Source organism: Carcharodon carcharias, chromosome 14, assembly GCF_017639515.1.
Source record: "Carcharodon carcharias isolate sCarCar2 chromosome 14, sCarCar2.pri, whole genome shotgun sequence".
NCBI lineage: Eukaryota > Metazoa > Chordata > Chondrichthyes > Lamniformes > Lamnidae > Carcharodon > Carcharodon carcharias.
In genome coordinates this window covers 35,843,528-35,870,414 of record NC_054480.1, presented here as the reverse complement: position 1 = coordinate 35,870,414, position 26,887 = coordinate 35,843,528, and the positions used below count along the sequence as shown (strand labels likewise).

Sequence of the window (26,887 nt, the reverse complement as noted above, 5' to 3'; positions counted from 1 at the left end):
GTCTGTATACTCTTCCCACAGGGTAGAACCTGGTTGTCCAATCTCTCCTCCTTCTCTTTCCTAGTGCATGTGCAGCAGCCTCTTCCTCCTGACCTCTGCCCTTCCTCTGACCTCTGGCTACTCACTGTGACTGGCTTCAATGGCTAAGGTGCCATGCCTATCTGCTATGTTCCTTCGCACAAAGCGCTATGAGCCTTTCTCCAGTACAAAGTTCTTCCATGTGCCAGGGTGCATGAGTCAGCAGGGGCAAAAATAATTGACCTGTGACACCATTGGCCCCATCCTCTTATTGCTTTGGGTTAAGATAAGACTGTTGGAATTTGTTTTGTGCCACTTTTGGGGCTGGGAATAAAATTTCAAAGCAAGTTTCACAGGGATACCCTACCTGACCATAGGGATCTGTCCCTTGGCTATGCAAAGAAATACACCGAGTTCAGACTTGCTTTTACCAGGTCTACTTTGCACACTTCAGGATCCACACTGCCAGGCTACCAAAACCTGACGCGGCTGGAGGCAGCTGCAGATTTAAATGTCCAGCTGCATCCGTAAAACGTGCATGTGTGAACTGCACCCATTCCCCATTCCCGCCCTTGTGTTCAGGGGCGGGAATTGCGAGTTTCAACCAGTTCTGCTAATCCCTAGTAGCGAAAGTCTGGGCCAAGGAGTTTGTCAATGTAAAAACAGAATTACCTGGAAAAACTCAGCAGGTCTGGCAGCATCGGCGGAGAAGAGTTGACGTTTCGAGTCCTCATGACCCTTCGACAGAATGTGTTCACATTGGGGTCAGATGAAACTGTCGGTATACATAGATACATCTGCAACAGGATTTCTGCTGGCCTGCCAAAGCTATAGTGGCTGACCAGTTAAACCCACAAGGGCACTCCTAGTGCAGTTACCTGAATCCAACTGGTGTATCTCATTACTGTTTGTTTTCAAGATGGTTAGGGATAAAAATTAAACATGCTGCTTGATTTTCCATGACCTTGAACACAGGTTGTGAAAAACAATTGTAACCTTCAAATGAAGCTGATTAAAATGTCAGGGCAGAACACAGTCTCCATTTTAAAATCGATCATTCGGGCTTATTTTTATATTTTCATTATGAATTCTGTAGTCATATTTAGAAAGGAAAATTCCTTTGTAAATTTATCGCACTGTAATTGCGCTCTGCTGCTGCTGCATAGAGAGTTTCCATAAGTGCCGGCATTGAAATTTACAATGAAAAGAAATAACAAAGCATGCACCCAAACGTGAAATTCAATCCTCAAAGCATCAATAAAAATCCCAGAATGTATTTAGCAAAATGGAATTTGATGTATTCACTGTGACTCAGGGTACGTGATGTTATCCCCTACATGGTCTAAACATGCTCAGTTAAAAAATAGAGAACTCCCACTGACTTGCTGTGCGCCGGTAAAACTGTGAACAGAAGGACAAACATTGCATTAAGTGTTTACCTGCTAGCATCATAAGTAGTCATTTGCACCCTAATGAAATAAACTTGTAAACTTTCAAGTATTTTGCTCCAAATAATGCTGAGAAATATTTCCTGTTTTGTTACTTTCATTTAAGTATCTTTCAGGTTCTAAGAGTCCCAGGTTTGAAGAATGTTATGCTGTGAGCAGCAGTTTATTTACTGTACAGGAAATTGTTTCCCATAATGAGAAAATAAAGGCCAGTTGTACAATCTGTCACCGCTATCCCAGCCCAGCATCAGTTTCTGACCTGGGAACATAAATCCTTCTTAGACCTCCACCTGGTGGCAGAGTTATGTAATGGCGAGCTGTTCAGCACAGCTGAGCCCGAGCTTGAGCCAGCTCCATCTATTCAATAAGATCATAGCCGGTCTTCTAAATCAGCTCCACTTTCCCACCCCATCCCCAAATCCCTTGACGACCTTACTGCTCAAAAATCTATCGATCCCAGACTTAAATATGCTCAATGACTGAGCATCCATAGCTCTCTGGGATAGAGAAAAGTTTCACAACCTTCTGAGTGAAGAAATTGCTTCTCATCTCAGTCCAAAATGTCTGACCCCTTATCCTGAGACAATGACCTGCTAATTTTAGACTCTCCAGGGGAAGGTTCTCAGCATCTACCCTATCGAGCTAATATTTTATATGTTTCAATGAGGTCCAGGAAACTCCAAGAAATATCGGCCCATTCCACTCAATTTATTCTCATAGGACAGCCTTTTCAACCCAGTACTCAATTCATATGACAACCCTCTCAATCCAGGAGTCAATCTATTGAGCTTTTGTTGCCAGCTTTTCCCCAAAGCAAGTATATTATTCCTTAGGTATGGAGGCCAGAAGTGTGCGCATTTTTCCAGGTGGGTTCTCACCTGTATAACTGCAGTAAGATTTCTTTACCCTTATACTTAAACCTCTTTCAATTAAGACTAATATACCATTTGTCTTCTTAATTGCTTGATGTACCTTGCTAACTTTGTGATTTGTGCACAAGAACAGCCAAACCCCACTGAATAACATTTACTAGTCACTCACCTTGTAAAAATATTCTGCTCTTCTATTCGTCTGATCAAAGCTGGTAATTTACACTTCCCCAATTTATACTCCATCTGCCCTTATCCAATCTTCTTACCCAATCACATAATTGGTCTATGTCCCTGTGCTGTCACTTTGCATCTTCCTCACAGGTTACTTTCCCATCTAGCTTTGTATTGGCAGCAAACATGGATATATTACACCATTATTGTAAATAGCCAAAGCCCAAGCACTGATCATGGCACTTCACTATGTTACAACCTGCCAGTCTGGAAAAGTCCTGTATGTTCCTACTCTGTTTTCTGTCCACTAACCAATCCTCAATCCATACTAATATATTACCCCTAATCTCATGAGCTGTAATCTGGTGTAACAACCTCACTTCTTATGAAAAGCTTTCGAAAATCCAAATATACTACATCCACTGATTTCCACTAATCTACCCTGCCAGCCACCTTATGAAAAACTCTTAATAGATCTTTCATAATCTTTCCCTTTCATAAAGCCATCAACTGAACTCAGGGAAGTATGGATTAAAAAAGACACCTTCTGACACATATTGAGCAGTCTACATTCTCAAAAGCCTAGAAATGATTACTGGGGATGTTAGTTGACAAGTGCTTAACATGTGTGTGGTATTTCTCTGGTCGTGAGATTTCAACGAAACTGCTAACTAGTTGGATTTTTTTGTGAAGGGAGGGGAAAAACAGTTTGGGGTAGAAAATTGTCTCAGTGGTGGTAGAACCTGGGTGATATTGGATTGGCATTGACTGCAATGGAACTGAACATCAGATGCTGAGTATAATGGGCAACCAATTCAATACCAGCTGTTTTGCACCACCACTGAGATACATTTCTATCTCCTTCTGCCTAACCAATGACAGAGAGCACCATTGTAAATCTGCTGCTTTAACAAAAAAGTTGCTGTGAGTACAAAATCAAGGTGGGGACCTCAGGTATACAAGCAGAAAATGTTGGAAGTACTCAGCAGGTCAGGTAGCATCTGTGGAGAGAGAAACAGAGTTAATGTTTCAGGTCTGTGACCTTTCAACAGAACCTGGAAAATTTAGAAATGACAATAGGTTTCAAGGTGCAAAGGGAGTGGTGATGGAACAAATAAAGAAATAAAAGATGTGTCTAGAGGAGGTGTGAATGGCAGGATTTTGAATAGATGCGGTCCGAAAGTAAAGGAAAGGAAATAAGAGAGAAACAGGAGAGGAAAAATACAAACCAGCAAAAATAAGAAACAAAATGGCTTTCTGTATTGTAATTTCTCTGATTCCATTATGCATATCATTTTCTTAAGTTTAGGTTTTGAAACAAACTTAAAATAAGCAACTGGCTTTGATGGTCAATAAACAGTTTAAGTTACATGGACCTTTTAATCCCATAGAATCATAGACTAGTACAGCGCAGAGGGAGCCATTCTGCTCATTGGGCTAGATTTTGCTGTGGGCTTCAGGACCCCAAATTTGGGAACAAATGAGAACACCAAGTCTGCATTTGCTGGTAGCAAGGTCGGCAGAGCAATCTTTCCGGAGGCGGCCTCCTTATTGGCTGCTTCCTCACTGTCCTGTTAAGTCTGGTTGGCGGGCTTCTGAAGCTGCTGGCCCAATCAGGGGGCCTGCAGCTCTAAAGTCTTGGCAGCTCCACTGGAGAAGGTGGATGCTGGTCAGGCAGGCCGGGGACCGTGAGGGTGCCTCAACATGGAGGCATCCTTGGAGGTGAAAATGCAAATGAAAATTTCAGAGGGGCCAAGGCGTTAGGGCAGTCGGAGAGGGCAAATCTCTCCAGGAAAAGAGATTGGGCCAGGGGTGTGGCCTTTCTTGATGCCGTCACCCCCCCCCCCTGCCCTCTTTGGGACATGGAGCCTCTGGCTCCAATGACCCCCCCCTCCCCCACGCCCTAGCTTCCCGCAGTTGGTGGCCCTGCATGTGGTGTGAGGCTGCTCTGCAAAACTGCTTCATCTCAGATGATTTAGGTGTCATATTGTAAACGTACTGGCCATGCTCCAAACACCACTGCCTGGGTCAGCACTGAAGACAATGAAGAGTAGTGGGCCTGGGACTGGTGCCTGGAGGACCCCATTAGTAATGTGCCTCCAGGCTGAGCCTTATCCATTAAATACAACTTTTTGACCGGGGGTTTGGAGTTAATTCATGTTTTAAATGAAGATGATGAAAGACTCTGCCACAAAAGACAAAAGAGGAAATGAGTAATGCAAAAGTGGTCACAGCTGAACTACAAAGGGAACAATTTCGTAAATTGGGCTGGATGAGACTACAAAGTAAGGGATTGGCAGAGCTGTGGAGGTGTTTATAAACAAGCTTGAGGAATATGAGTCAGAAATTACAGCAATGAAAGAAGCGATTTTGTCCATCACAACCTGATTTAATTAAATTTTCAGGAGGCAGTTAATGTGAGGTGCTGCATGTGAGACTTATAAAGAAGGTAAAATCATTCAGTAGATAGCCTCTCAAACAAGGCTGATTTTTGCTTGAAGCTATCAAATTGGCAACCTCCTTTATGAGGCTGCTACACCATGGGCAGAATTTTGCCCTTGATGGGTGGGTGGGCGGGCGGGCCTGACCGACCAGGCGGTGGGCGGGCAGCCGATTGCCGCTGCCGAAACGGGCCGCGTCGCCATTTTACATGGGCGGGCCAATTAAAGCGAAAGAGCGCACGTCTCCCTGAGGCAAAGTGCTGCCTCAGCGAGATCGCTGAAAGGCTGTGAAACATGAAAAATCGAAAAATAAAAAAATCATTAACATGTCCCCCTCATGTGAAAATGTCACACAAGATGGGACATGTTAATGAAGTGCACAAAAACTTTATTACACATTTTCAATTCCGATATCAAACCTCATCCTGCCGCTGGATGAAGTTTGTAAAAAAAAAAAATCACTTAACCGCCTGCCCGTTGGGCCCGTGCGCTGACCCGAATTTCGCACAGGCCCCTCGAAATCCTGGTCAATTGGTGACTTAATGGCCTTAACAAGGCCCTTAATTAATGGCGGGCACACGTCGTGCTGCATAGTGCGTCCACCGACTGAAACATCGCGATGCCGTGTGATGCTCGCACGACATTTAAGCGCTGACGTACGGGCTCCGCCACCTGCACGTCAGCCAGAAGATTCAGCCCCATGACTTCCAAGTTTTAAACAGGAACATTGGCCGGAATTTTGCAGCACTGCCGTGGTGGGACCTGTCCATTGACTCTCGGCGAGACCGGAAGATCCCGGCGGTGGGCGGGACCAGAAAATCCCAGGGAACATTCACTCCATTAAAATCACTCATTGCACGGAAATTAAACATACCTTTATTATGGGAATTACCAAAATTAACAAAAGCCTTACACTAATAGAACATTTGCCCTGAGTTGTCTCTTTTGTAAATTCTGAAGATGAACTTAAATCAGTTTACGAAGTATATATGACACAGTAATGATTCGTTCAAGGTGAATTTTGTTGCGTTATGAAAATCAACACAAAGTGGTACAGAATATATTCCAACATGTTCAATTAAGCAATCAGATCACAGCTTCTAATAATATTCTTACAATGAAAGTGAATAAATATTGCACAGATTCTCATTGTTCTATTTGCTTAAAACAGCTTAATACAAGGACAAGTCTGGCTGCATGTTGGCATTGCTGAGCTAGAAGATTATGGCAGTCAATCACAGGGAGACAGTAGCGTAGTGGTAATGTTACTGCACTAGTAATCCAGAGACATCTGTTCAAATCGAGTGCAGCGGGTGGAATTTAATAGTCAATTAATAAATAAATCCAGAATAAAAAGCGAGTCACAGTAATGGCAACTATGAAACTACCAGGTTGTCCTAAAAACTCATCCGTTTCTCTAATGTCCTTCAGGGGAGGAAATTTGTTCTTACCTGGTCTGGTCTACATGTGTCTCCAGGCCAAAAGGAATGTAGTTGGCCTTTTGAAATGGCCTTGCAAGCCACTCAGTTAGAAGATGGCTCACCACCACCTTCTCACCGATAATTAGGGATGGACAACAAATGTTGGCCTTGCCAATGACACTCACATCCCAAGAAAGAATGAAAGAAAAATCCTGCCAGTGGATCACTGGGCAATAATAATAGTGAATGGAAGTGAGTTATCTGGGGGCATTCTTGGACAAATGCAATAATAACCAATACACTGTATTGTAACCTCTCCAGTCCGGAACTCCAAAACTCGGAAACACCTTTTGCCCAGAATTTTTTTCAGCAGGCCCCGCAACTCTCAGACTCATCACCCGCGGCACTGCAACAGCCCTGGACCCACTGGATCAATGCTACTAAATAGCAACGGATGAGTGGGCCCGGGATGTTTGTGCATAGGCAGAAGCTGGCAAATGTAACTCAGCCACTGACTGACTGATGTGCCCAGGGTGTGGGGAAAACCAGCAGGTCATGTGGCTGAGCTGGAATGGGGAGTGGCAGCTTCAAACTTAATTGTGTTTCTGCTCCTGTCTGCCTGCTGTACAGGCTCCTAACCCCAGATTGACGACTCTGCTTTGCAGACACTTGGTAACTAGAACAAAATTGGGGGAGATCTTGAGATAGCTAGAAGCATCTTCAAACATATACTATGAGTGCATTGATATACAATCCTTAAAGAAGAGGAGTGTATTGCTTCACTGTTGACAATGCTCAATTTTATTCTGGGCACATGTGCATTAGTGCATCAGCTCATGTTTTCAAATGAATGGATTTGATAACGTGCGCTTTTGTAGCTTAACACAAGTTTTGGCATGTTTTGTGGCTCAGGTACATATTTATACCTGGTTCACAAACTTGTGGTAGGGATAGTAACATTATTCTAGAATCTAGAAAATTCCAAAATCCAGAAATTCTTTGGTCCCGAGCGTTCCAGATTGGAGAGGTTACAGTGTATTAGCAACAGTTTCTCTGTAAATTACAATTGTTTATCCAGTTACTGACATAACAAAACTTACACTCATTGGCTGGAATATCAAACATGGCTTTTTTGAGGATAAGCAGAAAAAAATAGCATAAATTAAAAATATAAATGCCACTGGAAATCCAAAACCCCCCCCCAGAAAATACTGGAAATCCTTATCAGGTCAGGCAGTGTCTGTGGAGAGAGAGAGTGGAAGAGAGTTAACATTTTAATTTGATGACTTTTTTATATAAAGTAAAACAAATGCTATTTGATGGAATATCTAAGGTGCCAAATACTTTAAAAGAACAATGCATTTACAGTTTTCTTGCAAAGATCTGCTTCAGGAACCTTTAAGATTATTAGACTATTTCCAAGCAAACAATATCTGATAATGCTGATATTCTAAGATTTTGATGATATGTAATTTCAATATGTTAACATTAAAATTTTTAAAAGTTGTAAAACTACTCTAAACAAAACAAGACTAAAACCATTTTAAAAACTAAGGATGATTTTTGAGTAATTAACATTACTGGCTGAACCAGGTTAGTGAGGACACTGCTCCCACTCTTGTGTAGATTTTTGATTTTAGTGCATATGAAATTTAACACTTGTAGCTTTGGCAGCATTATTTAGGTTAACAATAATAACTTGCTTTTATATAGCACCTTTAACACAGTAAAATTCCCCAAGGCACTTCATAGCAGCGTTATCAAAGAAAATTTGAAACTGAGCCACATCAAGAGGTATTAGGGCAGAAGACCAAAACCTTGTTAAAAACAGGTACATTTAAAGGAATAAAGCGAGGCAGAGAGGTGGAAGGGTTCAGGGAGGGAAAACTACAGGAGTTATGGCCTGAATCTTCTGGTTGGCATGCGGGCCCCACTTGCCAACGCGTAAAATGACACGTGGTGACGTTGGGCATGCATCCCGACATCACCGCGCGACATTCCGAGCTTCAGTTTGGCGGGCGTGCAGCCGACTCCAGTGCACGCCGGTCAAACTGTCAAAGGCTTATTAAGGCCATTAATCCCCTCATTAAAATCATTAACAGGGCTGCCTGTCCAACCTTAAGGTTGGCGGGCAGGCAAAGAGCCCTGGCAGCCTTCACATTTTTCATGGAACCTCATCCACAGGTGGAATGAGGTTTCATGAAGAGCTTATAAGTTTAATAAAAATTTTTATTAAAATTCATTGACATGTCCCAGCTCTTGTGACAATGTCACATGAGGGGACATGTCCGAATTTTGTTTTTTTCTTGATTTCAATTTTTCATAATCAAAATAATCTCCCTGAGGCAGCTTCGTGCCTCAGGGAGATTTCTGCGCTCTTTCACACACATGCGTGAAAGAACACAGACCCCGACTCTCCCTCCTCCCCTCTGCCCACATACATAGTGCTGAGCACTTCCGGGTGCACGTCATGCTGGGTGGGCACTAATTGGCCCACCCACATAAAATGACGGCACGCAGCTGATCCCGCCCAGCCCGCCTGATAGGGAGAAAGTTCTCCCCTATGGTCTAGGCAACTGAGGGCACGTGCACCTATGTTGGAACAACTGATATCGCAGAAGCTTACAGGTACCAGAATGGAGGGGCGCAGATATCTTGGAGGGTTGTAGGGCTGGAGAAGATAGCAGAGTTAAGGAGGGGCTTGAACATGGAGAAATTTGAGAGCAAGGATGAAAATTTTAAAATCGAGCAATTGCTTAAGCAGGAGCCAATGCAAGTCAGCGAGCACGGGGGTGATGAGTGAACTGGGCTCGGTGCAATTTAGGATACTGTCAGCAGAATTATGGATCACCTCAAGTTTACAGAGAACAGAAGGAGGCTGGTTAGGACTGAATTGGAATAGTCAAGCTGATTGGTAACAACAACACAATTGAGGGTTTCAGCAGCATATGAACTAAGGTAGGGGTGCAATCGGGTGATATTACGGTGATGGAAATAGGTGGCTTTAGTGATGATGCAGCTACGTAGTTGGAAACTCATCTCAGGTTAAATATGACACCATGAATGTGTGCAATCTTGGACAGTTGCCAGGGAGAGGCATGAAATTGTTAGCTAGGGAACTAAGTTTATGGCAGGGACCAAAGTTAATGGCTTCCATCTTCTCAATATTTAGTTGGAAGAAATTTCTGCTCATGCAGTACTAGATGTTGAACAAGCAATGTGACAATTTAGACACAGTGGGGAGGGGTTACAGGGTGGGGGGTGTGTGGGTTTGAGAGAGGTGGTAGTGAGATAGAGTTGGATGTTGTCAGCGTACACATGAAAACTAAAGCTGTACTTCTGGATGATGTTGCTGAGGGGCAATATGGTGATGACAAATAGAAGGGGGCCAAGGATGGGCCCTTGGTTAATGGTGTGGGAGCAGGAAGGGAAGCCATTGCAAGTGATTCTTTGGCTATGACTGGATGGACAAGAATGGAATCAGGTGACTGCAGTTCCACATAGTTGGACAACAGTGGAAAGGTGTTGGAGGAGGATGGTGTGACCAACCGTGTCAAAGGCTGCAGACAGGTTAAGGAGGGTGAGAAGGGGTAGTTGCCACTGTCACAGTCACTTGGGATGTCATTTTTGACTTTGTTAAAAGCAATTTTGATTCTGTAGCAGTGAAGAAACCTGATTGAATGGTTTCAGATATGGAGTTCTGGCAAAAAAGGCATGGATTTGAGAGGTAATTACACTTTCAAGGACTTTAGTGGGTAAAGGAAGGTTGTCGATGGGTTGGTGGTTTATAAGCATGAAGGTGTTAAATGCTGGTTTTTGGGGAGAGAGACAATATTGGCAGATTTGGAGGAGAGTAGGACAGTACCTTGGCAGAGAGAACTGTTAACAATATCTGTTAACCTCAGAGTCAGGGAGTGAAGCTCGGTAATCAACAGTTTAGTGGAAATATAGTCAAGCAACCAGGAGGTCAGACTCATGGACAGGATATAAAGAGAGAGAACATGATGAATTGAGCTGGAGGTTCAAATCACTGAGGATGAGAAGTCATTTGGTTCAGAGGCTGAGAAAAACAGCAAAGGTAGCTCAGCGAAAAATATTACGGTTCTTGGGTGGGTGGGAGAGAATGAGGATTTTAATTGAGAGATGAGAGAGATGAAAGAAGATGAGATGCTTAAAGGAGGAAAAATTGTCAGTCCAAGGAGATACACACACACACAAATACATGAACACATTTGCAAAACATACACTTATGTGAAAACACCCGCATGCACATTCACTTACAGACACCCACACTCACATACTTACATTCACTCACTCACATAGGCACTCTGTGCATCCTACTTGAATTTTAGCTCAATAAATATGATTTATAGTTAAATAGCAAAAATGTTATATAAAACCATGTTGGGACTGATTATCTTGCTGGCTCCTTCGCTGATGCCAACTTGGCAGGGTGTGTCCTCTGATTGCCCCATACCTACACCCCGGTCCCAGTCAATTTCCAATATTCAGACCCGCTGCAATAGTGGTCATCCTGGGATACCCACCTATGATGGGAAGCCCACCTCAGTAGAGGGAGGACAATGACAATTTAAAAATGTTGGTCTCTACCTTACAACAATGCTGTATGTCAATTGACTAAACTTTTATTATAACAAGTGACAATTTAGTAAAACAATTTTTGTTTAACTTTACTCAAAGAGGAAAGTATACCCTGCCACCCCTTAAATGTTCCTTTAAGGAGAAACTTTCTTTATTTTTTCCCAAATGCTGTAGCAACTACTTGGAGCAATGATTAGATAAAGAGAATTTTACTTTCAAGAGCTTTATAAACATGAACCATGTGAATTCTGTTACAGCAATAAGAAGTTATATTAGTTGTCTTGTAAAATGGCAATGATGCCATTACAGTTTAACCCACATGTCTATTAGCCCTGGAATGCTTAATACTGGATTAGGAACTAAGGATACTTAAAGTCCATGTGCAATTCCAAGCCAGTGGTTTTACAAAGTGATAATAATTGAAAGGAACTTCTCATTTCTAGTTTTAACAGATATGTTTTATATTGATAGAAAAGCAGATATCACCTTCATAACTGTTGAAGGGCACCAGTATTTGTACTAATGCCTTAAATGATGGGCGATTTTGTGCTGTGCTGTTCCAACACTGAAGCATTATCTCATTCAATTTTCCAGGACATCCATCAGGACAAGGCATTCGGTAACCTTTGGAAACCATGCTCACTACTTCTTGGTTGTCCAAACCTGCAGCAATGTGATTTATGTCAAAAAGATTGATCTTAAAAGATCTTTATTCCTAATATTTTTCAGTATACAGATACTGTACAACAAAATTGAAAGCCTACCCGGATATGGTGTTCTACCGTGAGTGACTATTTCATAAAGAAGAACGCCAAAAGACCAAACATCTGATTTCACAGAGAAACGTCCAAATTCAATAGCTTCTGGGGCTGTCCATTTATATGGAATTGCGGTTGATTGTGACACATACACACCCTCCTAGATTTAAATGAAACAATAGAATGTTACATATAAACAAGAGTGGGCCAATTTTCCCAATAGCTGCCTCTTATGTCATAACTGGATTTTAGTACTGAAAACATACAACTTTATTACAATCAGATTCTATTTGTCTTAACTTCATGCCAAGCAGTATAATTGAAATATAAAATCAGCCATATAAAAAACTTCCCACACATGAAGGGTGCATAATTTAAGTGCAAACTGTACTCCAGGGACATGAAAATCACATACCAAATTGTTTTCAGGTTTCAGTTATAAAACACTACAACCACTAGGTGTTACTGATATTCCAGTGTCTGTTATATGTAATAAACTTCAGTGAACAGTTTGGAAAAATTGTGTTCTCCATCTTTAGTTGCTTTCTTATCTGGTTTCCCTTCATCACACACTGTTCTTTGGCTCAGATGATTAGCAGGTGGGTTACCAGGTACATGTTTCTAACAAAATATTCAGGCTTCTAATTGTCCTCTCTGTGTTAACAATTTATTATCATCTTATGGTTGCTTACAGTAAAGTTAGCATCTAATTTCCTGTCACGTTAGTACCTAGTGCATGGTGTGTACATAAAGGAAATAAGATTATTTGCAACCCTGAACTTGCCTCTACCACAGTGGGAAATTACATACGAACATACGAATTTGGAGCAGGAAACATAGAAACAGAGAAACTAGGAGCAGGAGTAGGCCATTCGGCCCTTCGAGCCTGCTCCACCATTCATTATGATCATGGCTGATCATCCAACTCAATAGCCTGCTCCCGCTTTCTCCCCATATCTTTTGATCCCTTTCGCCCCAAGAGCCAAATCTAACTCCTTCTTGAAAACATACAATATTTTGGCCTCAACTACTTTCTGTGGTAGCAAATTCCACAGGCTCACCACTCTCTGGGTGAAGAAATTTCTCATCTTAGTCCTAAATGGTCTACCCCATATCCTCAGACTGTGACCCCTGGTTCTGGACTCCCCCACCATCGGCAACATCCTTCCTGCATCTACCCTGTCTAGTCCTGTTAGAATTTTATAGGTTTCTATGAGATCCCCCCTCATTCTTCTGAACTCCAGCGAATATAATCCTAACCGACCCAATCTCTCCTCATATGTCAGTCCCACCATCCCAGGAATCAGTTGGGTAAACCTTTGCTGCACTCCCTCTATAGCAAGTACATCCTTCCTCAGATAAGGAGACCAAAACTGCACACAATATTCCAAGTGTGGTCTCCCAAGGCCCTGTATAATTGCAGCAAGACATCCCTGCTCCTGTACTCAAATCCTCTCGCTATGAAGGCCAACATACCATTTGCCTTCTTTACCGCCTGCTGCACCTACATGCTTACCTTCAATGACTGGTGTACAAGGACACCCAGGTCTCGTTACACATTCTACCCTCTCAATTTATAGCCATTCAGATAATAATCTGCCTTCCTGTTTTTGCTACCAAAGTGGATAACCTCACATTTATCCACATTATATTGCATCTACCATGCATTTGCCCACTCACTCAGCTTGTCCAAATCACACTGAAGCATCTCTGCATCCTCCTCACAGCTCACCCTACCACCCAGCTTTGTGTCATCTGAAAATTTTGGGATATTACATTTAGCTCCCTCATCTAAATCATTAATATATATTGTGAATAGCTGGGGTCCCATCACCGATCCCTGTGGTACCCCACTAGTCACTGCCTGCAATTCGGAAAAAGACCCATTTATTCCTGCTCTTTGTTTCCTGTTTGCCAACCAGTTTTCTATCCATCTCAATACACTATCCCCAATCCCATGTGCTTTAATTTTACACGCCAATCTCTTATGTGGGACTTTGTCGAAAGCCTTCTGAAAGTCCAAATAAACCACATCAACTGGCTCCCTCTCATCAACTCTACTAGTTACATTCTCAAAAAATTCCAATAGATTTGTCAAGCATGATTTCATTTCGTAAATCCATGCTGACTCTGTCCAATTCTGCCACTATTTTCCAAGTGCTCAGCTCTTAAATCTTTTATAAAGGACTCTAGAATTTTCCCCACTACCGACGTCTGGCTGACTGGTCTATAATTCCCAGTTTTCTCTCTACCTCCTTTTTTAAATAGTGGGGTTACATTAGCTACCCTCCAATCTGTAAGGACTGTTCCAGAGTCTATAGAATCTTGGAAGATGACCACCAATGCATCCACCATTTCTAGGGCACTTCCTTAAGTACTCTGGGATGTAGATTATCAGGCCCTGGGGACTTATTGGCCTTCAATCCCATCAATTTCTCTAACATGATTTCCCTACTAATACTGATTTCTTTCAGCTCCTCCCTCTCACTAAACCCTGTGTTCCCCAACATTTCGGGCATGTTATTTGTGTCCTCCTTTGTGAAGACAGAACCAAAGTATGTATTTAGTTGGTCAGGCATTTCTTTGTTCCCCATTATAAATTCCCCTGTTTCAGACTGCAAGGAACCTACATTTGTCTTCACCAATCTTTTTCTCTTCACATACCTATAGAAACTTTTACAGTCAGTTTTTATGTTCCCCACAAGCTTATTCTTATACTCTATTTTCCCCTTCTTAATCAATCTCTTGGTCCTCCTTTGCTGAATTCTAAACTGCTCCCAATCATCAGGTCTGTTGTTTTTTTTCTGGCCAATTTGTATGCCTCTTCTTGACATCTAATACTATCTCTAATTTCCCTTGTAAGCCATGGTTTGGCCACCTTTCCTGTTTTACTTTTGTGCCAGACAGGAATAAACAATTGTTGCAGTTCACCCAAGTGCTCTTTGAAAGTTTGTCATTGCCCATCCATCATCATCCCTTTAAGTATTGTTTCCCAATCCATCATAGCCAACTTGTGTCTCATACCATCGTAGTTTCCTTTATTAAGATTCAGGGCCTTAGTCTCAGAATCAACTACGTCACTCTCCGTCTTGATGAAGAATTCTATCATATTATGGTTGCTCATCCCCAAGGGGCCTTGCTTAACTAGATTGCCAATTATTCCTTTCTCATTACACAATACCCTGTCTCGGATGGCCTGTTCTCTATTTGGTTACTCAACGTGTTGGTCCAGAAAACTATCCCGTACACACTCCAGGAATTCCTCCTCTATGGTATTGTTACTAATTTGATTTGCCCAATCTATATGCATATTAAAGTCACCCATAATTACAGATGTTCCTTTATTGCACGCGTCTCTAATTTCCTGTTTAATGCCATTCCCAACATCACCACCACAGTTTGGAGGTCAATATACAACCCCTACTAATGTTTTTTGCCTCTTAGTGTTTCTCAGCTCTACCCATACAGACTCCACATCGTCAGAGCTAATATCTTTCCTCGCTATTGCGTTAATTTCCTCTTTAACCAGCAATGCAACTCCACCGCCTTTTCTTTTTTGCCTGTCCTTCCAAAATACTGAATACCCCTGGATGTTCAGTTCCCATCCCTGGTCACCATGCAGCCATGTCTCCATAATCCCAACTATATCATACCTGTTTATATCTATTTGCGCAGTTAATTCATCCACTTTATTGCGAATGCTCCTCACGTTAAGGCACAAAGCCTTAAGGCTTGTCTTTTTAACATTGCTTGTCCCATTCCCACTATTTTTCACTGAGGCCCTGTTTGATTCTTGCCCTTGATTTCTCTGCCTATCACTTTTCTTATTCCCCTTTCTGTCTTTTGTTCTTGTCCTTGATTCCCCCTCCTCTGATTCCTTGCATAGGTTCCCATCCCCCTGCCATTTTAGTTTAAACCCTCCCCAACCACTTTAGCAAATATTCCCCCTTGGACATCGGTCCCAGTTCTACCCAGGTGTAACCCGTCCAGTTTGTACTGGTCCCATCTCCCCCAGAACCGGTCCCAATGTCCCAGGAATCTGAAACCCTCCCCCTCACAACATTTCTTCAGACATGTATTCATCCGATATATCCTGCTATTTCTACTCTGACTAGCACGTGGCACAGGTAGCAATCCTGAGATCACTACATTTGAGGTCCTACTTTTCAACTTACTTCCTAACTCCCTATATTCTGCTTTTAGGACCTCATCTTTTTTTTTTTTACCTATATCATTTGTACCAATGTGTACCACGACTGTTCACCCTCCCCCTTCAGAATGTCCAGTAGCTGCTCTATGACATCCTTGACCCTAGCACCAGGGAGGCAACATCCTGGATTCTCGTTTGCGGCTACAGAAATGCCTATCTATTCCCCTCACAATTGATTCCCCTATAATTATTGCACTCCCACCCTTTTTACTCCCCCCTATGCAGCAGAGCCATCCCTGGTGCAACAAATTTGGCTGTTGCTGCTTCCCCCTGAGAGGCCATTCCCCCCCCAACATTATCCAAAGCGGTATATCTGTTTTGCAGGGGAATAGCCACAGGAGATTCCTGTACTGCCTCTTGCTCTGCCTGGAGGTCACCCATTCCCTTTCTGCCTGTGGACTCTTAGCCTGCGGCGTGACCACCTCTCAATACATGCTATCCACGATACTCTGCGCCTCACGGATGCTCCACAGTGTCCCCAGCCACTTGGAGTAGGCTACTCAGCCCCTTGATCCTGCTCTGCTATTCAATAAGGATCATGGCTGATCTGAATGTAACCTCAACCCCACATTCATGTCTACACCTGATAACCTTTCATCCCCTTGTCAAGAATCTATCTAGCTCTGGCTTAAGAATATTCAAAGGCTCTGCTTCCACCACCTTTTCAGGAAGAAGCTCCAAAGACTCACTACCCTCTGAAAGAAAAAAATTCTCCTCATCTCTGTCTTAAATGAGTGACCCCTTATTTTTAAACAGTGACCCCTAGTTCTATATTATTCCACAAGAGGAAACATTCTCTCCACATCCAACCTGTCAAGGCCGCTCAGGATCTTAAAGGTTTCAATCAAGTCCCCTCTTACTCTTCTAAACCCCAATGGATATAAGCCTAGTCTGTCTAACCTTTTCTCATAAGACAACCTGCCCATTTCTGGGATTAGTCTGATAAACTTTCTCTGAACTGCTTCTAATGCATTTACATTTTTCCCTAAATACTGTACTGTACTGTACACAACACTACAGATGTGGTCTCAACAGTGCCCTGTACAACTGAAGCATAACCTCCCTACTTCTGTAATCAACTCCCTTTTGCAATAAAAAATAACATTTTATTAGCTTTCCTAATTACTCGCTGTACCTGCATTCTAGCCTTTTGTAATTCATGCACTGGGACACCCAGTTCCCTCTGAATCTCAGAGCCCTGCAATCTCTCACCATTTAGTTAATGAGCTTTTTTTATTCTTCCTGCCAAAATGAACAATTTCACATTTGCACACATTATACTCCATTTCCAGAACCTACCCTCTCACTTAGCCTATCTATGTCCCATTGTAGCCTCCTTATGTCTTCTTTGCAATTTACTTTCCTATCTTTCTTTGTGTCGTCAGCAAATTTAGCAACCATTCCTTTGGTCCCTTCATCCAAGTCATTTATATAAATTGTAAAAAGTTGAGGCTCCAGCACTGATCCCTGTGGCACACCACTCGTCACATCCTGCCAAGCAGAAAAAGACCTGTTTATGCTGACACCCTGCTTCCTGTTAGCTATCCAATCTTCTATCTATGTCAATATGTTACCCCTACACCATGAACTTTTATTTCCTGCACTAACCTTTGATGTGGCGTTATATCAAATGCCCTCTGGAAAGCTAAGCACAGTACATCCAGCTTTTATGCACAGCACATGTTACTTCCTCAAAGAACTCCAATAAGTTGGTTAAACACGATTTCCCTTTCACAAAGTCATTTTATTTTTTCCAATGTGCAAAGCTTTGCACTCCAGCCTCTCATTATAGCATATAATAATCTGGTTACTTATTTTTGTATCCCTTTATCTACAGCACATGTGACTCTTTCAAAGAACTCCAATAAATCGAATAAATATAATTTCCCTTTTACAAAACCATGCTGACTTTGCCTGATTGCCTTGAATTTTTCTAAGTGCCCTGCTCTAAAATCTTTAATAATAGCTTCTAATATTTTCCCTTTGACAGATGTTAGGCTAAATGGCCTGTAGTTTCCTGCATTTTGTCTCCCTCCCTTTTTGCATAAAGAAGTTACATTTGCTATTTGCTAATTTAATGGAACCTTCCCCGAATCTAAACCCTTCATAATTGTTGAATCTGTGCAAAATAATGAAGTTACTGCTCACAAAAGCCAATGCTTTGCAACCTAGGGGAGAATTTTCTCCCTGTTGGGAGTGGTGGGCGGGAGTGGGCACGAGCGGGCCCGCAGCCGATTGCTACCCACGATCGGTTGCGTGCCGCCATTTTATGTGGGCGGCCAATTAAGGCCCGCTCAGCGTGACGTGCACCCAGAAGCGCTCAGCGCTACCTGTGCGAGCGGGGGGATGGATGGAGAGTCGGGGCCTGCGCTTTTACACTTGAAAAAAAAAAATAAATATTCAGATATATACCCTCATGTGACTGTGTCACATGAGCTGGGACATGTCAATGAATTTTAATAAAAATTTTTATTAAACTTATAAACCCTTCATGAAACCACATGCTGCCCGTGGATGAGGTTCCATGAAAAATGCGAAGGCCACTGGGCTCTTCGCCTGTCCGCTAACCTTAAGGTTGGACTGGCAGCCCTGACATTGACTTTACTAAGGTGATTAATGGCCTTAATAGGCCTTTGACAGTTAGTTGGGCGCGCAGCTGTCTCCGGTACACGCCCACCGAACTGAAGATCGGAATGACGTGTCGTGACATTGGGATGCACGCCCAATGTCACCGCGCGCCATTTTATGCATCAGCATGCGGGGCCTGCCCGCGCACGCCGACCAGGATTCTGCCCCTAGATGCAGGAGGTCAAGCTGAAATCTAACAAAGCCGGATTCTTGTTTTACAATTTCTGTGTTCACGATCTCTAGAAAAAAAGTGAAAAGTGAAGGAATGAAAGAATCAATGAACAAACAAACATGATCCTCAGGAGACTGCAGAGCACTTCATATCCAATCAGATATTTTCGATGACATTGTTATGAAATCTATTTATTGACCATTTCATTTCTAAAGCAGCAGGAATATGACTAACCATTGATTGGTTGACACTATATTTGTGAATTGATAATTTTATACAATTGTTGGATGACAGTGGCATTCAGCAATTTTCAGCTGAGCCTGGTTTCTGAACTTAAGGAGCCCCTCTGTTCCCAACACTCGTGGTTATGTCCCTACCCCACCATACTAATGGATTCATGTTTACGGTTGCCCTTATCTTGGCACTTAGGGCAAATATTGAGTTCATCTAGATGCTTCACATTGATGAACAGATATAGGGTAAGTGGCCAGAGAGAAACAGCAAGAGGATATGAGGAGAATGAGAGAGATATCACTGTGGTGGAAGGCCTTAAGGATCTAAGCATGTCAGCTTGTGACGTGGCAGCCAATCTGTTACCTTAATTGCTGTGTAAGGGACAAAGAGATGTGCCTGCCTGAAGGCTTTCCATGGGCTAACGCACTTGCTCAAGTTCTATTATTGTGAAGTTTGATGCTGCACACAATTTTATTTTGAGTAAATAGCCATATACATAGATAAGTAACCAGATGATTACATGCTATAATGAGAGGCTGGAGGGCAAAACTATGCACATTGGAAAAAATAAAATGACTTTGTGAAAGGGAAATCGTGTTTAATCAATTTATTGGAGTTCTTTGAGGAAGTAACATGTGCTGTGCATAAAGGGTGGATGTACTGTACTTGGATTTCCAGAAGGCATTTGATAAGGTGCCACAACCAAGGTTATTGCGGAAAATAAAAGCTCATGGTATGGCAGTAACATATTGGCATGGATAGATCAGCTGGCTAACAGGAAGCAGAGAGTAGGCATAAATGGGTCTTTTTCAGGTTGGCAAGATGTAAGGAGTGGTGTGCCTCAGGGATCAGTGGTGGGACCTCAACTGTTTACAATTTATATAAATGACTTGGATGAAGGGATGGCTCAGATGGTTGCCAAATTTGCTGATGACACAAAGATAGGTAGGAAAGTAAACTGTGGAGAGGACTACAAAAAAATACAAATACATTAAGCAAGTGGGCAAAGTTCTGGCAAAGAGAGTATACTGTGGGAAAATGTGAAATTGTTCATTTTGGCAGAAAGAATAAAAGAAAAGCAAATTATCTAAATGGTGAGAGATTGCGGAGCTCTGACGTGCAAAGGGATTTGAGTGCCCTAGTGCATGAATCACAAAAGGCTAGTATACAAGTGCGGCAAGTAATTAGGAAAGCTAATAGAATGTTATCACTTATTGTGAAGGGAATTGAATACAAAAGTAGGGAGGTCATGCTTCAATTGTACAGGGCACTAGTGAGATCACATTTGGTGTACTGTGTATAGTATTGGTCACCTTTTTAAAGAAGGATGTAAATGCATTGGAAGCAGTTCAGAGAAGGTTTACCTGACTAATGCCTGTAATGGGTGGGTTGTCTTATGAGAAAGGTTGGACAGGCTAGGCTTGTATCTACTGGAGTTTAGAAGAGTAAGACGCAACTTGATTGGAACATATAAGATCCTGAGGGGTCTTGACAGGGTGGATGTGGAGCAGAAAAAATCCAGATCAAGGATTATTGTATAAAAATAAGGGATTGCCCATTTAAAACAGAGATGAGGCAACATGTTTTTCACTCAGAGGGTCGTGAGTCCTTGGAACTCTCTTCCTGAAATGATGGTGGAAGAGAGTCTTTGAATATTTTTAAGGCAGAGGTGGATAGATTCTTGGTAAGCAAGGGGGCGATAGGTTATTGGAGGTAGTTGGGATGCAGATTTCAAGTTACTATTAGATCAGCCATGATCTTATTAAATGGCAGAGCAGGCTCGAGAGGCTGAATGGCCTACTCCTGTTCCTTGTTTGTATATACTGAACAGAATTTTTTGTGCAATAAGGGTTGGGGCAAATCTTCAGTGCCAGAAGCCAAAACTGGCACTTTTAGTATATAGTATTAATGTCACTTCAGGTACACAATAATCTCAGCGAAATATACCACACTAAATGATTGCATTATTGTCAGTTCCCATACCAGCTAATCTCAGTCTGAAAAATTTCAATTGATCTAGCATCTATGGCAAAAATTTCAATTGATCTAGTATCTATGGCAAAAATTTCAATTGATCTAGCATCTATGGCAAAAATTTCAATTGATCTAGCATCTATGGCAAAAATTTCAATTGATCTAGCATCTATGGCAAAAATTTCAATTGATCTAGCATCTATGGCAAAAATTTCAATTGATCTAGCATCTATGGCAAAAATTTCAATTGATCTAGTATCTATGGCAAAAATTTCAATTGATCTAGTATCTATGGCAAAAATTTCAATTGATCTAGCATCTATGGCAAAAATTTCAATTGATCTAGTATCTATGGCAAAAATTTCAATTGATCTAGCATCTATGGCAAAAATTTCAATTGATCTAGCATCTATGGCAAAAATTTCAATTGATCTAGTATCTATGGCAAAAATTTCAATTGATCTAGCATCTATGGCAAAAATTTCAATTGATCTAGCATCTATGGCAAAAATTTCAATTGATCTAGTATCTATGGCAAAAATTTCAATTGATCTAGTATCTATGGCAAAAATTTCAATTGATCTAGCATCTATGGCAAAAATTTCAATTGATCTAGCATCTATGGCAAAAATTTCAATTGATCTAGTATCTATGGCAAAAATTTCAATTGATCTAGCATCTATGGCAAAAATTTCAATTGATCTAGCATCTATGGCAAAAATTTCAATTGATCTAGTATCTATGGCAAAAATTTCAATTGATCTAGTATCTATGGCAAAAATTTCAATTGATCTAGTATCTATGGCAAAAATTTCAATTGATCTAGCATCTATGGCAAAAATTTCAATTGATCTAGCATCTATGGCAAAAATTTCAATTGATCTAGTATCTATGGCAAAAATTTCAATTGATCTAGTATCTATGGCAAAAATTTCAATTGATCTAGCATCTATGGCAAAAATTTCAATTGATCTAGTATCTATGGCAAAAATTTCAATTGATCTAGCATCTATGGCAAAAATTTCAATTGATCTAGCATCTATGGCAAAAATTTCAATTGATCTAGTATCTATGGCAAAAATTTCAATTGATCTAGCATCTATGGCAAAAATTTCAATTGATCTAGCATCTATGGCAAAAATTTCAATTGATCTAGCATCTATGGCAAAAATTTCAATTGATCTAGCATCTATGGCAAAAATTTCAATTGATCTAGTATCTATGGCAAAAATTTCAATTGATCTAGCATCTGTGGCAAAAATTTCAATTGATCTAGTATCTATGGCAAAAATTTCAATTGATCTAGTATCTATGGCAAAAATTTCAATTGATCTAGTATCTATGGCAAAAATTTCAATTGATCTAGCATCTATGGCAAAAATTTCAATTGATCTAGTATCTATGGCAAAAATTTCAATTGATCTAGCATCTATGGCAAAAATTTCAATTGATCTAGCATCTATGGCAAAAATTTCAATTGATCTAGCATCTGTGGCAAAAATTTCAATTGATCTAGTATCTATGGCAAAAATTTCAATTGATCTAGTATCTATGGCAAAAATTTCAATTGATCTAGCATCTATGGCAAAAATTTCAATTGATCTAGCATCTATGGCAAAAATTTCAATTGATCTAGCATCTGTGGCAAAAATTTCAATTGATCTAGCATCTATGGCAAAAATTTCAATTGATCTAGCATCTATGGCAAAAATTTCAATTGATCTAGCATCTATGGCAAAAATTTCAATTGATCTAGCATCTATGGCAAAAATTTCAATTGATCTAGCATCTATGGCAAAAATTTCAATTGATCTAGCATCTATGGCAAAAATTTCAATTGATCTAGCATCTATGGCAAAAATTTCAATTGATCTAGTATCTATGGCAAAAATTTCAATTGATCTAGCATCTATGGCAAAAATTTCAATTGATCTAGCATCTGTGGCAAAAATTTCAATTGATCTAGCATCTATGGCAAAAATTTCAATTGATCTAGCATCTATGGCAAAAATTTCAATTGATCTAGTATCTATGGCAAAAATTTCAATTGATCTAGTATCTATGGCAAAAATTTCAATTGATCTAGCATCTATGGCAAAAATTTCAATTGATCTAGCATCTGTGGCAAAAATTTCAATTGATCTAGCATCTATGGCAAAAATTTCAATTGATCTAGCATCTATGGCAAAAATTTCAATTGATCTAGTATCTATGGCAAAAATTTCAATTGATCTAGCATCTATGGCAAAAATTTCAATTGATCTAGCATCTATGGCAAAAATTTCAATTGATCTAGTATCTATGGCAAAAATTTCAATTGATCTAGTATCTATGGCAAAAATTTCAATTGATCTAGTATCTATGGCAAAAATTTCAATTGATCTAGTATCTGTGGCAAAAATTTCAATTGATCTAGTATCTATGGCAAAAATTTCAATTGATCTAGTATCTATGGCAAAAATTTCAATTGATCTAGTATCTATGGCAAAAATTTCAATTGATCTAGTATCTATGGCAAAAATTTCAATTGATCTAGTATCTATGGCAAAAATTTCAATTGATCTAGCATCTATGGCAAAAATTTCAATTGATCTAGTATCTATGGCAAAAATTTCAATTGATCTAGTATCTATGGCAAAAATTTCAATTGATCTAGTATCTATGGCAAAAATTTCAATTGATCTAGTATCTATGGCAAAAAATTCAATTGATCTAGCATCTATGGCAAAAATTTCAATTGATCTAGTATCTATGGCAAAAATTTCAATTGATCTAGTATCTGTGGCAAAAATTTCAATTGATCTAGTATCTATGGCAAAATTTTCAATTGATCTAGCATCTATGGCAAAAATTTCAATTGATCTAGCATCTATGGCAAAAATTTCAATTGATCTAGTATCTGTGGCAAAAATTTCAATTGATCTAGCATCTATGGCAAAAATTTCAATTGATCTAGTATCTGTGGCAAAAATTTCAATTGATCTAGTATCTATGGCAAAAATTTCAATTGATCTAGCATCTATGGCAAAAATTTCAATTGATCTAGTATCTATGGCAAAAATTTCAATTGATCTAGTATCTGTGGCAAAAATTTCAATTGATCTAGTATCTATGGCAAAAATTTAAATTGATCTAGTATCTATGGCAAAAATTTCAATTGATCTAGCATCTATGGCAAAAATTTCAATTGATCTAGCATCTATGGCAAAAATTTCAATTGATCTAGTATCTATGGCAAAAATTTCAATTGATCTAGTATCTATGGCAAAAATTTCAATTGATCTAGCATCTATGGCAAAAATTTCAATTGATCTAGTATCTATGGCAAAAATTTCAATTGATCTAGTATCTATGGCAAAAATTTCAATTGATCTAGTGTCTATGGCAAAAATTTCAATTGATCTAGCATCTATGGCAAAAATTTCAATTGATCTAGTATCTATGGCAAAAATTTCAATTGATCTAGTATCTATGGCAAAAATTTCAATTGATCTAGTGTCTATGGCAAAAATTTCAATTGATCTAGCATCTATGGCAAAAATTTCAATTGATCTAGTATCTGTGGCAAAAATTTCAATTGATCTAGTATCTATGGCAAAAATTTCAATTGATCTAGTATCTGTGGCAAAAATTTCAATTGATCTAGTATCTATGGCAAAAATTTCAATTGATCTAGTATCTATGGCAAAAATTTCAATTGATCTAGCATCTATGGCAAAAATTTCAATTGATCTAGTGTCTATGGCAAAAATTTCAATTGATCTAGTATCTGTGGCAAAAATTTCAATTGATCTAGTATCTATGGCAAAAATTTCAATTGATCTAGTATCTGTGGCAAAAATTTCAATTGATCTAGCATCTATGGCAAAAATTTCAATTGATCTAGCATCTGTGGCAAAAATTTCAATTGATCTAGCATCTATGGCAAAAATTTCAATTGATCTAGCATCTATGGCAAAAATTTCAATTGATCTAGTGTCTATGGCAAAAATTTCAATTGATCTAGTATCTATGGCAAAAATTTCAATTGATCTAGCATCTATGGCAAAAATTTCAATTGATCTAGTATCTATGGCAAAAATTTCAATTGATCTAGCATCTATGGCAAAAATTTCAATTGATCTAGCATCTATGGCAAAAATTTCAATTGATCTAGCATCTATGGCAAAAATTTCAATTGATCTAGTATCTATGGCAAAAATTTCAATTGATCTAGTATCTATGGCAAAAATTTCAATTGATCTAGCATCTATGGCAAAAATTTCAATTGATCTAGTATCTATGGCAAAAATTTCAATTGATCTAGCATCTATGGCAAAAATTTCAATTGATCTAGTATCTATGGCAAAAATTTCAATTGATCTAGTATCTATGGCAAAAATTTCAATTGATCTAGTATCTATGGCAAAAATTTCAATTGATCTAGTATCTATGGCAAAAATTTCAATTGATCTAGTATCTATGGCAAAAATTTCAATTGATCTAGTATCTATGGCAAAAATTTCAATTGATCTAGTATCTATGGCAAAAATTTCAATTGATCTAGTATCTATGGCAAAAATTTCAATTGATCTAGTATCTATGGCAAAAATTTCAATTGATCTAGTATCTATGGCAAAAATTTCAATTGATCTAGTATCTATGGCAAAAATTTCAATTGATCTAGCATCTATGGCAAAAATTTCAATTGATCTAGTATCTATGGCAAAAATTTCAATTGATCTAGCATCTATGGCAAAAATTTCAATTGATCTAGTATCTATGGCAAAAATTTCAATTGATCTAGTATCTATGGCAAAAATTTCAATTGATCTAGTATCTATGGCAAAAATTTCAATTGATCTAGTATCTATGGCAAAAATTTCAATTGATCTAGTATCTATGGCAAAAATTTCAATTGATCTAGCATCTATGGCAAAAATTTCAATTGATCTAGTATCTATGGCAAAAATTTCAATTGATCTAGTATCTATGGCAAAAATTTCAATTGATCTAGCATCTATGGCAAAAATTTCAATTGATCTAGTATCTATGGCAAAAATTTCAATTGATCTAGTATCTATGGCAAAAATTTCAATTGATCTAGCATCTATGGCAAAAATTTCAATTGATCTAGCATCTATGGCAAAAATTTCAATTGATCTAGTATCTATGGCAAAAATTTCAATTGATCTAGTATCTATGGCAAAAATTTCAATTGATCTAGCATCTATGGCAAAAATTTCAATTGATCTAGCATCTATGGCAAAAATTTCAATTGATCTAGTATCTATGGCAAAAATTTCAATTGATCTAGCATCTATGGCAAAAATTTCAATTGATCTAGTATCTATGGCAAAAATTTCAATTGATCTAGCATCTATGGCAAAAATTTCAATTGATCTAGCATCTATGGCAAAAATTTCAATTGATCTAGTATCTATGGCAAAAATTTCAATTGATCTAGTATCTATGGCAAAAATTTCAATTGATCTAGCATCTATGGCAAAAATTTCAATTGACCTAGCATCTATGGCAAAAATTTCAATTGATCTAGTATCTATGGCAAAAATTTCAATTGATCTAGTATCTATGGCAAAAATTTCAATTGATCTAGCATCTATGGCAAAAATTTCAATTGATCTAGCATCTATGGCAAAAATTTCAATTGATCTAGTATCTATGGCAAAAATTTCAATTGATCTAGCATCTATGGCAAAAATTTCAATTGATCTAGTGTCTATGGCAAAAATTTCAATTGATCTAGTATCTATGGCAAAAATTTCAATTGATCTAGCATCTGTGGCAAAAATTTCAATTGATCTAGCATCTATGGCAAAAATTTCAATTGATCTAGCATCTGTGGCAAAAATTTCAATTGATCTAGCATCTGTGGCAAAAATTTCAATTGATCTAGTGTCTATGGCAAAAATTTCAATTGATCTAGCATCTATGGCAA

The 26,887-nt window shown here is 39.3% G+C and overlaps 1 protein-coding gene across 2 annotated transcripts in view; it reads right to left on the bottom strand.

The window, feature by feature from the left end:
• Positions 1 to 5,811: 5,811 nt before the first annotated feature.
• LOC121287375 (tyrosine-protein kinase SRK3-like) overlaps positions 5,812 to 26,887 on the bottom strand; it is a 45,801-nt gene continuing 24,725 nt past the window's right edge. For both annotated transcript variants that reach the window (XM_041205183.1, XM_041205184.1), the window contains 3 exons: positions 11,738 to 11,891; positions 11,460 to 11,636; positions 5,812 to 7,611 (listed from right to left, as the gene is read on the bottom strand). In XM_041205183.1, coding sequence (XP_041061117.1) covers positions 7,601 to 7,611; positions 11,460 to 11,636; positions 11,738 to 11,891 — 342 coding nt within the window. In that variant the 3' untranslated portion in view covers positions 5,812 to 7,600. The remainder of the gene's footprint in view (positions 7,612 to 11,459; positions 11,637 to 11,737; positions 11,892 to 26,887) is intronic.